Source organism: Scyliorhinus torazame, chromosome X, assembly GCF_047496885.1.
Source record: "Scyliorhinus torazame isolate Kashiwa2021f chromosome X, sScyTor2.1, whole genome shotgun sequence".
Lineage (NCBI taxonomy): Eukaryota > Metazoa > Chordata > Chondrichthyes > Carcharhiniformes > Scyliorhinidae > Scyliorhinus > Scyliorhinus torazame.
In genome coordinates this window covers 25,937,322-25,949,573 of record NC_092738.1, presented here as the reverse complement: position 1 = coordinate 25,949,573, position 12,252 = coordinate 25,937,322, and the positions used below count along the sequence as shown (strand labels likewise).

General features: G+C 48.7%; 1 protein-coding gene across 1 annotated transcript in view; it reads left to right on the top strand.

Annotated features, from left to right (window-relative positions):
• npffl (neuropeptide FF-amide peptide precursor like) overlaps positions 1 to 11,785 on the top strand; it is a 38,221-nt gene extending 26,436 nt beyond the window's left edge. Inside the window, exon 3 of the mRNA XM_072493686.1 lies at positions 11,503 to 11,785. Coding sequence (XP_072349787.1) covers positions 11,503 to 11,629 — 127 coding nt within the window. The 3' untranslated portion in view covers positions 11,630 to 11,785. The remainder of the gene's footprint in view (positions 1 to 11,502) is intronic.
• Positions 11,786 to 12,252: the final 467 nt, after the last annotated feature.

Sequence of the window (12,252 nt, the reverse complement as noted above, 5' to 3'; positions counted from 1 at the left end):
AGAACGAGACAGGCAGAGTGAGAAAGAGACAGGCAGAGTGAGAAAGAGACAGGCAGAGTGAGAAAGAGACAGAGTGAAAGAGACAGGCAGAGTGAGAAAGAGACAGAGTGAGAAAGAGACAGGCAGAGTGAGAACGGGACAGGCAGAGTGAGAAAGAGACAGGCAGAGTGAGAAAGACAGACAGAGTGAGAAAGACAGGCAGAGTGAGAAAGAGCGAGAGTGAAAGCGACAGGCAGAGTGAGAAAGACACAGGCAGACTGAGAACGAGACAGACAGAGTGAGAAAGAGACAGGCAGAGTGAGTAAGAGACAGACAGAGTGAGAACGAGACAGGCAGAGAGAAATAGAGACAGGCAGAGTGAGAAAGAGACAGAGAGTGAAAGAGACAGGCAGAGTGAGAAAGAGACAAGCAGCGTGAGAAAGAGGCAGGCAGAGTGAGAAAGAGACAGGCAGAGTGAGAAAGAGACAGGCAGAGTGAGAACGAGACAGGCAGAGTGAGAAAGAGACAGGCAGAGTGAGAAAGACAGGCAGAGTGAGAAAGAGACAGCGAGTGAAAGAGACAGCCAGAGTGAGAAAGAGACAGGCAAAGTGAGAAAGAGACATGCAGAGTGAGAAAGAGGCAGGCAGAGTGAGAAAGAGACAGGCAGGGTGAGAAAGAGACAGACAGAGTGAGAAAGAGACAGACAGAGTGAGGAAGAGACAGGCAGAGAGAGAAAGAGACAGGGAGTGAAAGAGACAGGCAGAGTGAGAAAGAGACAAGCAGAGTGAGAAAGAGGCAGGCAGAGTGAGAAAGAGACAGACAGAGTGAGAAAGAGACAGACAGAGTGAGAAAGAGACAAACAGAGTGAGAAAGAGACAGAGTGAGAAAGAGACAGGGAGAGAGAGATAAAGACAGGCAGAGTGAGAAAGAAACAGAGCGAAAGAGACAGGCAGAGTGAGAAAGAGACAGAGAGTGAAAGAGACAGGCAGAGTGAGAAAGGGACAGGCAGAGCGAGAAAGAGCCAGGCAGAGTGAGAATGAAACAGGCAGAGTGAGAAAGATACAGGCAGAGTGAGAAAGAGACAGGCAGAGTGAGAAAGACTGACAGAGTGAGAAAGACAGGCAGAGTGAGAAAGACAGGCAGAGTGAGAAAGAGACAGGCAGAGTGAGAAAGAGACAGGCAGAGTGAGAAAGAGACAGGCAGAGTGAGAAAGAGACAGAGTGAAAGAGACAGGCAGAGTGAGAAAGAGACAGAGTGAGAAAGAGACAGGCAGAGTGAGAACAAGACAGGCAGAGTGAGAAAGAGACAGGCAGAGTGAGAAAGACAGACAGAATGAGAAAGACAGGCAGAGTGAGAAAGAGAGAGAGTGAATGTGACAGGCAGAGTGCGAAAGAGACAGACAGAGTGAGAAAGACACAGGCAGAGTGAGAAAGAGACAGGCAGAGTGAGAAAGAGACAGGCAGAGTGAGAAAGAGACAGGCAGAGTGAGAAAGAGACAGGCAGAGTGAGAAAGAGACAGAGTGAAAGAGACAGGCAGAGTGAGAGAGAGGCAGAGTGAGAAAGAGACAGGCAGAGTGACAACAAGACAGGCAGAGTGAGAAAGAGACAGGCAGAGTGAGAAAGACAGACAGAGTGAGAAAGACAGTCAGAGTGAGAAAGAGAGAGAGTGAAAGCGACAGGCAGAGTGCGAAAGAGACAGGCAGAGTGAGAAAGACACAGGCAGAGTGAGAAAGAGACAGGCAGAGTGAGAATGAGACAGACAGAGTGAGAAAGAGACAGGCAGAGTGAGAAAGAGACAGGCAGAGTGAGAAAGAGACAGGCAGAGTGAGAAAGAGACAGGCAGAGTGAGAAAGAGACAGGCAGAGAGAGATAGAGACAGGCAGAGTGAGAAAGAGACAGGCAGAGTGAGAAAGAGACAGGCAGAGTGAGAAAGAGACAGGCAGAGTGAGAACGAGACAGGCAGAGTGAGAAAGAGACAGGCAGAGTGAGAAAGAGACAGGCACAGTGAGAAAGAGACAGAGTGAAAGAGACAGGCAGAGTGAGAAAGAGACAGAGTGAGAAAGAGACAGGCAGAGTGAGAACGAGACAGGCAGAGTGAGAAAGAGACAGGCAGAGTGAGAAAGACAGACAGAGTGAGAAAGACAGGCAGAGTGAGAAAGAGAAAGAGTGAAAGCGACAGGCAGAGTGAGAAAGAGACAGGCAGAGTGAGAAAGAGACAGGCAGAGTGAGAAAGAGACAGGCAGAGTGAGATAGAGACAGGCAGAGTGAGAAAGAGACAGGCAGAGTGAGAAAGAGACAGGCAGAGTGAGAAAGAGACAGGCAGAGCGAGAACGAGACAGGCAGAGTGAGAAAGAGACAGGCAGAGTGAGAAAGAGACAGAGTGAAAGAGACAGGCAGAGTGAGAAAGAGACAGAGTGAGAAAGAGACAGGCAGAGTGAGAACGGGACAGGCAGAGTGAGAAAGAGACAGGCAGAGTGAGAAAGACAGACAGAGTGAGAAAGAGACAGGCAGAGTGAGAAAGAGACAGGCAGAGTGAGAACGAGACAGGCAGAGTGAGAAAGAGACAGGCAGAGTGAGAAAGAGACAGGCAGAGTGAGAAAGTGACAGAGTGAAAGAGACAGGCAGAGTGAGAAAGAGACAGAGTGAGAAAGAGACAGGCAGAGTGAGAACGGGACAGGCAGAGTGAGAAAGAGACAGGCAGAGTGAGAAAGACAGACAGAGTGAGAAAGACAGGCAGAGTGAGAAAGAGCGAGAGTGAAAGCGACAGGCAGAGTGAGAAAGAGACAGGCAGAGTGAGAAAGACACAGGCAGACTGAGAACGAGACAGACAGAGTGAGAAAGAGACAGGCAGAGTGAGTAAGAGACAGACAGAGTGAGAACGAGACAGGCAGAGAGAAATAGAGACAGGCAGAGTGAGAAAGAGACAGAGAGTGAAAGAGACAGGCAGAGTGAGAAAGAGACAAGCAGAGTGAGAAAGAGGCAGGCAGAGTGAGAAAGAGACAGACAGAGTGAGAAAGAGACAAACAGAGTGAGAAAGAGACAGAGTGAGAAAGAGACAGGAAGAGAGAAATAGAGACCGGCAGAGTGAGAAAGAGACAGAGTGAAAGAGACAGGCAGAGTGAGAAAGGGACAGGCAGAGTGAGAAAGAGACAGGCAGAGTTAGAATGAAACAGGCAGAGAGAGAAAGAGACAGGCAGAGTGAGAAAGAGACAGAAAGGAAATGAAATGAAAATCTTTTATTGTCACAAGTAGGCTTCAAATGAAGTAACTGTGAAAAGCTCCTAGTCGCCACATTCCGGCGCCTGTTCGGGGAGGCTGGTACGGGAATTGAACCGTGCTGCTGGCCTGCCTTGGTCTGCTTTCAAAGCCAGCTCTTTAGCCCTGTGCTAAACAGCCCCAGGCAGAGTGAGAACGAGACAGGCAGAGTGAGAAAGAGACAGGCAGAGTGAGAAAGAGACAGGCAGAGTGAGAAAGAGACAGAGTGAAAGAGACAGGCAGAGTGAGAAAGAGACTGAGTGAGAAAGAGACAGGCAGAGTGAGAACGAGACAGGCAGAGTGAGAAAGAGACAGGCAGAGTGAGAAAGACAGACAGAGTGAGAAAGACAGGCAGAGTGAGAAAGAGAAAGAGTGAAAGCGACAGGCAGAGTGAGAAAGAGACAGGCAGAGTGAGAAAGAGACAGGCAGAGTGAGAAAGAGACAGGCAGAGTGAGAAAGAGACAGGCAGAGAGAGATAGAGACAGGCAGAGTGAGAAAGAGACAGGCAGAGTGAGAAAGAGACAGGCAGAGTGAGAAAGAGACAGGCAGAGCGAGAACGAGACAGGCAGAGTGAGAAAGAGACAGGCAGAGTGAGAAAGAGACAGGCAGAGTGAGAAAGAGACAGAGTGAAAGAGACAGGCAGAGTGAGAAAGAGACAGAGTGAGAAAGAGACAGGCAGAGTGAGAACGGGACAGGCAGAGTGAGAAAGAGACAGGCAGAGTGAGAAAGACAGACAGAGTGAGAAAGAGACAGGCAGAGTGAGAAAGAGACAGGCAGAGTGAGAACGAGACAGGCAGAGTGAGAAAGAGACAGGCAGAGTGAGAAAGAGACAGGCAGAGTGAGAAAGAGACAGAGTGAAAGAGACAGGCAGAGTGAGAAAGAGACAGAGTGAGAAAGAGACAGGCAGAGTGAGAACGGGACAGGCAGAGTGAGAAAGAGACAGGCAGAGTGAGAAAGACAGACAGAGTGAGAAAGACAGGCAGAGTGAGAAAGAGCGAGAGTGAAAGCGACAGGCAGAGTGAGAAAGAGACAGGCAGAGTGAGAAAGACACAGGCAGACTGAGAACGAGACAGACAGAGTGAGAAAGAGACAGGCAGAGTGAGTAAGAGACAGACAGAGTGAGAACGAGACAGGCAGAGAGAAATAGAGACAGGCAAAGTGAGAAAGAGACAGAGAGTGAAAGAGACAGGCAGAGTGAGAAAGAGACAAGCAGAGTGAGAAAGAGGCAGGCAGAGTGAGAAAGAGACAGACAGAGTGAGAAAGAGACAAACAGAGTGAGAAAGAGACAGAGTGAGAAAGAGACAGGAAGAGAGAAATAGAGACCGGCAGAGTGAGAAAGAGACAGAGTGAAAGAGACAGGCAGAGTGAGAAAGGGACAGGCAGAGTGAGAAAGAGACAGGCAGAGTTAGAATGAAACAGGCAGAGAGAGAAAGAGACAGGCAGAGTGAGAAAGAGACAGAAAGGAAATGAAATGAAAATCTTTTATTGTCACAAGTAGGCTTCAAATGAAGTAACTGTGAAAAGCTCCTAGTCGCCACATTCCGGCGCCTGTTCGGGGAGGCTGGTACGGGAATTGAACCGTGCTGCTGGCCTGCCTTGGTCTGCTTTCAAAGCCAGCTCTTTAGCCCTGTGCTAAACAGCCCCAGGCAGAGTGAGAACGAGACAGGCAGAGTGAGAAAGAGACAGGCAGAGTGAGAAAGAGACAGGCAGAGTGAGAAAGAGACAGAGTGAAAGAGACAGGCAGAGTGAGAAAGAGACAGAGTGAGAAAGAGACAGGCAGAGTGAGAACGGGACAGGCAGAGTGAGAAAGAGACTGGCAGAGTGAGAAAGACAGACAGAGTGAGAAAGACAGGCAGAGTGAGAAAGAGCGAGAGTGAAAGCGACAGGCAGAGTGAGAAAGAGACAGGCAGAGTGAGTAAGAGACAGACAGAGTGAGAACGAGACAGGCAGAGAGAAATAGAGACAGGCAGAGTGAGAAAGAGACAGAGAGTGAAAAAGACAGGCAGAGTGAGAAAGAGACAAGCAGAGTGAGAAAGAGGCAGGCAGAGTGAGAAAGAGACAGACAGAGTGAGAAAGAGACAAACAGAGTGAGAAAGAGACAGAGTGAGAAAGAGACAGGAAGAGAGAAATAGAGACCGGCAGAGTGAGAAAGAGACAGAGTGAAAGAGACAGGCAGAGTGAGAAAGGGACAGGCAGAGTGAGAAAGAGACAGGCAGAGTTAGAATGAAACAGGCAGAGAGAGAAAGAGACAGGCAGAGTGAGAAAGAGACAGAAAGGAAATGAAATGAAAATCTTTTATTGTCACAAGTAGGCTTCAAATGAAGTAACTGTGAAAAGCTCCTAGTCGCCACATTCCGGCGCCTGTTCGGGGAGGCTGGTACGGGAATTGAACCGTGCTGCTGGCCTGCCTTGGTCTGCTTTCAAAGCCAGCTCTTTAGCCCTGTGCTAAACAGCCCCAGACAGAGTGAGAAAGAGATAGGCAGAATGAGAACGAGACAGGCAGAGTGAGAAAGAGACAGGCAGAGTGAGAAAGACAGACAGAGTGAGAAAGACAGGCAGAGTGAGAAAGACAGGCAGAGTGAGAAAGAGACAGAGAGTGAAAGAGACAGCCAGAGTGAGAAAGAGACAGGCAGAGTGAGAAAGAGACAAGCAGAGTGAGAAAGAGACAGGCAGAGTGAGAAAGAGACAAACAGAGTGAGTAAGAGACAGACAGAGTGAGAAAGAGACAGGCAGAGAGAGATAGAGACAGGCAGAGTGAGAAAGAGACAGAGTGAAAGAGACAGGCAGAGTGAGAAAGAGACAGAGAGTGAAAGAGACAGGCAGAGTGAGAAAGAGACAGGCAGAGTGAGAAAGAGGCAGGCAGAGTGAGAAAGAGACAGACAAAGTGAGAAAGAGACAGACAGAGTGAGAAAAAGACAAACAGAGTGAGAAAGAGACAGAGTGAGAAAGAGACAGGAAGAGAGAGATAGAGACAGGCAGAGTGAGAAAGAGACAGAGTGAAAGAGACAGGCAGAGTGAGAAAGGGGCAGGCAGAGTGAGAATGAGACAGGCAGAGTGAGAAAGAGACAGGCAGAGTGAGAAAGAGACAGGCAGAGTGAGAAAGAGACAGAAATGAAATGAAAACCTTTTATTGTCACAAGTAGGCTTCAAATGAAGTTACTGTGAAAAGCCCCTAGTCGCCACATTCCGGCGCCTGTTCGGGGAGGCTGGTACAGGAATTGAACCGTGCTGCTGGACTGCCTTGGTCTGCTTTCAAAGCCAGCTCTTTAGCCCTGTGCTAAACAGCCCCAGACAGAGTGAGAAAGAGATAGGCAGAGTGAGAAAAGACATGCAGAGTGAGAAAGAGACAAGCAGAGTGAGAAAGAGGCAGGCAGAGTGAGAAAGAGACAGGCAGAGTGAGAAAGACAGGCAGAGTGAGAAAGAGACAGAGAGTGAAAGAGACAGCCAGAGTGAGAAACAGACAGGCAAAGTGAGAAAGAGACAAGCAGTGTGAGAAAGAGGCAGGCAGAGTGAGAAAGAGACAGGCAGAGTGAGAAAGAGACAGACAGAGTGAGAAAGAGACAGACAGAGTGAGAAAGAGACAGGCAGAGAGAGATAGAGACAGGCAGAGTGAGAAAGAGACAGATTGAAAGAGACAGGCAGAGTGAGAAAGAGACAGAGAGTGAAAGAGACAGGCAGAGTGAGAAAGAGACAAGCAGAGTGAGAAAGAGACAAACAGAGTGAGAAAGAGACAGAGTGAGAAAGAGACAGGGAGAGAGAGATAGAGACAGGCAGAGTGAGAAAGAGACAGAGCGAAAGAGACAGGCAGAGTGAGAAAGAGACAGAGCGTGAAAGAGACAGGCAGAGTGAGAAAGGGACAGGCAGAGCGAGAAAGAGCCAGGCAGAGTGAGAATGAAACAGGCAGAGTGAGAAAGATACAGGCAGAGTGAGAAAGAGACAGGCAGAGTGAGAAAGAGACAAACAGAGTGAGAAAGAGACAGAGTGAGAAAGAGACAGGAAGAGAGAGATAGAGACAGGCAGAGTGAGAAAGAGACAGGCAGAGTGAGAAAGAGACAGGCAGAGTGAGAACGAGACAGGCAGAGTGAGAAAGAGACAGGCAGAGTGAGAAAGACAGGCAGAGTGAGAAAGAGACAGCGAGTGAAAGAGACAGCCAGAGTGAGAAAGAGACAGGCAAAGTGAGAAAGAGACAAGCAGAGTGAGAAAGAGGCAGGCAGAGTGAGAAAGAGACAGGTAGAGTGAGAAAGAGACAGACAGAGTGAGAAAGAGACAGACAGAGTGAGAAAGAGACAGGCAGAGAGAGAAAGAGACAGAGAGTGAAAGAGACAGGCAGAGTGAGAAAGAGACAAGCAGAGTGAGAAAGAGGCAGGCAGAGTGAGAAAGAGACAGACAGAGTGAGAAAGAGACAGACAGAGTGAGAAAGAGACAAACAGAGTGAGAAAGAGACAGAGTGAGAAAGAGACAGGGAGAGAGAGATAGAGACAGGCAGAGTGAGAAAGAGACAGAGCGAAAGAGACAGGCAGAGTGAGAAAGAGACAGAGAGTGAAAGAGACAGGCAGAGTGAGAAAGGGACAGGCAGAGCGAGAAAGAGCCAGGCAGAGTGAGAATGAAACAGGCAGAGTGAGAAAGATACAGGCAGAGTGAGAAAGAGACAGGCAGAGTGAGAAAGACTGACAGAGTGAGAAAGACAGGCAGAGTGAGAAAGACAGGCAGAGTGAGAAAGAGACAGGCAGAGTGAGAAAGAGACAGGCAGAGTGAGAAAGAGACAGGCAGAGTGAGAAAGAGACAGAGTGAAAGAGACAGGCAGAGTGAGAAAGATACAGAGTGAGAAAGAGACAGGCAGAGTGAGAACAAGACAGGCAGAGTGAGAAAGAGACAGGTAGAGTGAGAAAGACAGACAGAATGAGAAAGACAGGCAGAGTGAGAAAAAGAGAGAGTGAAAGTGACAGGCAGAGTGCGAAAGAGACAGACAGAGTGAGAAAGACACAGGCAGAGTGAGAAAGAGACAGGCAGAGTGAGAACAAGACAGACAGAGTGAGAAAGAGACAGGCAGAGTGAGAAAGAGACAGGCAGAGTGAGAATGAGACAGACAGAGTGAGAAAGAGACAGGCAGAGTGAGAAAGAGACAGGCAGAGTGAGAAAGAGACTTGCAGAGTGAGAAAGAGACAGGCAGAGTGAGAAAGAGACAGAGTGAAAGAGACAGGCAGAGTGAGAAAGAGACAGAGTGAGAAAGAGACAGGGTGAGAGAGATAGAGACAGGCAGAGTGAGAAAGAGACAGAGCGAAAGAGACAGGCAGAGTGAGAAAAAGACAGAGAGTGAAAGAGACAGGCAGAGTGAGAAAGAGACAGGCAGAGTGAGAATGAGACAGACAGAGTGAGAAAGAGACAGGCAGAGTGAGAAAGAGACAGGCAGAGTGAGAAAGAGACAAGCAGAGTGAGAAAGAGGCAGGCAGAGTGAGAAAGAGACAGACAGAGTGAGAAAGAGACAAACAGAGTGAGAAAGAGACAGAGTGAGAAAGAGACAGGGTGAGAGAGATAGAGACAGGCAGAGTGAGAAAGAGACAGAGCGAAAGAGACAGGCAGAGTGAGAAAAAGACAGAGAGTGAAAGAGACAGGCAGAGTGAGAAAGAGACAGGCAGAGTGAGAAAGACAGACAGAGTGAGAAAGAGACAGGCAGAGTGAGAAAGACAGACAGAGTGAGAAAGACAGGCAGAGTGAGAAAGAGACAGGCAGAGTGAGAAAGAGACAGAGAGTGAAAGAGACAGGCAGAGTGAGAACGAGAAAGGCAGAGTGAGAAAGAGACAGGCAGAGTGAGAAAGACACAGGCAGAGTGAGAAAGACAGGCAGAGTGAGAAAGACAGACAGAGTGAGAAAGACAGGCAGAGTGAGAAAGAGACAGGCAGAGTGAGAAAGAGACAGAGTGAGAAAGAGACAGGCAGAGTGAGAAAGACAGGCAGAGTGAGAAAGACAGACAGAGTGAGAAAGACAGGCAGAGTGAGAAAGAGACAGATTGAGAAAGAGACAGGCAGAGTGAGAAAGACAGGCAGAGTGAGAAAGACAGACAGAGTGAGAAAGACAGGCAGAGTGAGAAAGAGACAGAGTGAGAAAGAGACAGGCAGAGTGAGAAAGACAGACAGAGTGAGAAAGACAGGCAGAGTGAGGAAGAGCAGAATCTGACCTAGTGGCCGAAGGAAACTAATGGTTCTCGAACTGGGAGGGGTTGCTTATCCAGCAGAGCTGGAAGCAGACTGGGCAGGAGATACAAAGATCACATTAACTAGAAGTAATCTGTAAGTGAATAACTGTTTTCTTCAAAGCATTAATAAAACCCTCCTCGCATGAGAATGTTGCGTGGCATTATGAATTTTGTATACTGTTCGAATTTATTTGAGTGGGGTCCACAATTATGAATCATTAGAAAAGGGGTCCTTTAACCAAAGTTTTAAAATAAATTCAGAGCACCCAATTCGTTTATTTTCCAAATAAGGGGGAATTTAGCGAGGCCAATCCACCTACCCTGCACATCTTTGGGTTGTGGGGCTGAAACCCACGCAGACACGGGGAGAATGTGCAAACTCCACACGGGCAGTGACCCAGAGCCGGGATTGAACCTGGGACCTCGGCGCTGTGAAGCAGCAGCGCTAACCACTGCACCACCAAACCAAAGTTGAGAATCTCTGAAGTAGACAACCTGAAATAGGAATAAAGAGATAGAAACATGGACAGAAACTGGGAGAGAAAGGAAAGCACAACATTGGAGAGAGAGGTCACGTAAATGCTATCGACAAATAGAGCAGCTGCATTTACTCTAGCTTTGGTGAAATATGCAGTGCCCCATGAGGACAAAGCGGTTGCAGGGGGAGGCCAGAGTACTTGAATTCAGCCTCGATTTGACAATATCCTCACTCCTGATTTTGAAATCCTTCCACATGGCCTTACCCGTTCCTTAATGCCTCGAATCTCACAGCCTTCCAAGATCTCGGCGCTCCACCAATTCTGTCCTCTTAAACATTCCTGATTTTAGTCGCGACACCATTGGCGGCCGTGCCTTCAGCTGCCTAGGGCTCGAAGATCTGGAATTCCCTCCCTAAACCCCTCTGCCCAGGGCCGCACGGTGGCGCAGTGGGTTAGCCGTGCTGCCTCATGGCGCCGAGGTCCCAGGTAGCATTGTGGATAGCACAATTGCTTCACAGCTCCAGGGTCCCAGGTTCGATTCCGGCTTGGGTCACTGTCTGTGCGGAGTCTGCACATCCTCCCCGTGTGTGCGTGGGTTTCCTCCGGGTGCTCCGGTTTCCTCCCACAGTCCAAAGATGTGCAGGTTCGGTGGATTGGCCATGATAAATTGCCCTTAGTGTCCAAAATTGCCCTTAGTGTTGGGCGGGGTTACTGGGTTATGGGGATAGGGTGGAGGTGTTGACCTTGGGTAAGGTGCTCTTTCCAAGAGCTGGTGCAGGCTCGACGGGCCGAATGGCCTCCTTCTGCACTGTAAATTCTATGATGTTCGATCCCGGCTCTGGGTCACTGTCCACTTGGTCTACGTTTACTTCATCAATCCCATTTTGTATTTTATACACCTCGATCAGATCCCCTCTCATTGTTCTAAACTCCAGCGAGTATAAGCCCCAACTGCTTAATCTCTCCTCATACGACAACTCTTTCAGGGCGGCACAGTGGTTAGCACTGCTGCCTACGGCGCTGATGACCCGGGTTCAATCCCGGCCCCGGGTCACTGTCTGTGTGGAGTTTGCACATTCTCCCCATGTCTGCGTGGGTTTCACCCCCACAACCCACAGATGTGCAGGGTAGGTGGATTGGCCACGCTAAAGTTCCCCTCAATTGGAAAAAATTAATTGGGTACTCTAAATTTTTAAAAAAACCTCTTGCACCCATTAAGTCGCTCCTTAAAATCTTCCCCTATGACTGAGCTTTTGATAAAGCTGTCATTCGTGCTCCCTGTGTAGCTGGGAGTCAAACTGAGTTTACCAGCACTCCTGGAGAGCGCCTGGGGATGTTTTGCAATGCTACAGAAAGGAGGTGGCACAGTGGTTAGCACTGATGCCTCACAGCGCCAGGGACCGGTTTCCGGCCTCGTGTGACCGTGCAGAGTTTGGGCATTCTCTCCGTCTCTGCGTGGGTTTCCTCCCACAGTTCAAAGATGTACAAGCTTGGGTGATCATTTTCCCAGTAAGCACCCCAACCTACTTGCCATTTCGAAAGAAAAAAAATAACTGTTCGTTTTCTTTTCCCGCCTGCAAAACGGCTTTCTACCAGGTTCGGTCGTGAGGCCCGATCATCGTCAGACTACGGCACCGAGGGGCGGATACAGTCCCGGGGGTGGCAAGTCATCCCACCTCAGTTCTGGAGCATGGCTGTCCCACAGCGTTTTGGAAGGAAGTGAGGAAGATGAGTAGCGGGACTCCCCAGAGAAACATACACATCTCAATCGCTACAACGTTTTGTTAAGACTTGCCAACGGAACAAGGTGAATTGTCACATTGGCCTGAAAAGGCTACATTTAATTAGAAAATACTTCAGTCAAATCAAAAAGTTCAAACATGCTGTTCTTAGAAATGAATTCATTCATTTGTGATACTTTACAATTGTCTTTACTAATAATTAAAGTAAATAATTAAAGAATCGATGTCGTTGTCCTTATTGTTAATTTTATTCTGAAAGCAATCCTTGTCAACTCTTCAGTTGTACCTGTTTAATATGAGACATTGTCCTTTGCAAAAGAAACACGTTCAAAGCATTCGATTCAGATACACGGCCGGTGGTCATTTATAGGTAGCACAAGTGGATTCCACTGTGGCTTCACAGCTCCAGGGTCCCAGGTTCGATTCCGGCTTGGGTCACTGTCTGTGCGGAGTCTGCACATCCTCCCCGTGTGTGCGTGGGTTTCCTCCGGGTGCTCCGGTTTCCTCCCACAGTCCAAAGATGTGCAGGTTAGGTGGATTGGCCACGATAAATTGCCCTCAGTGACCAAAAAGGTTCGGTTTTCAAAAAGGTTCAGAGGGGTTA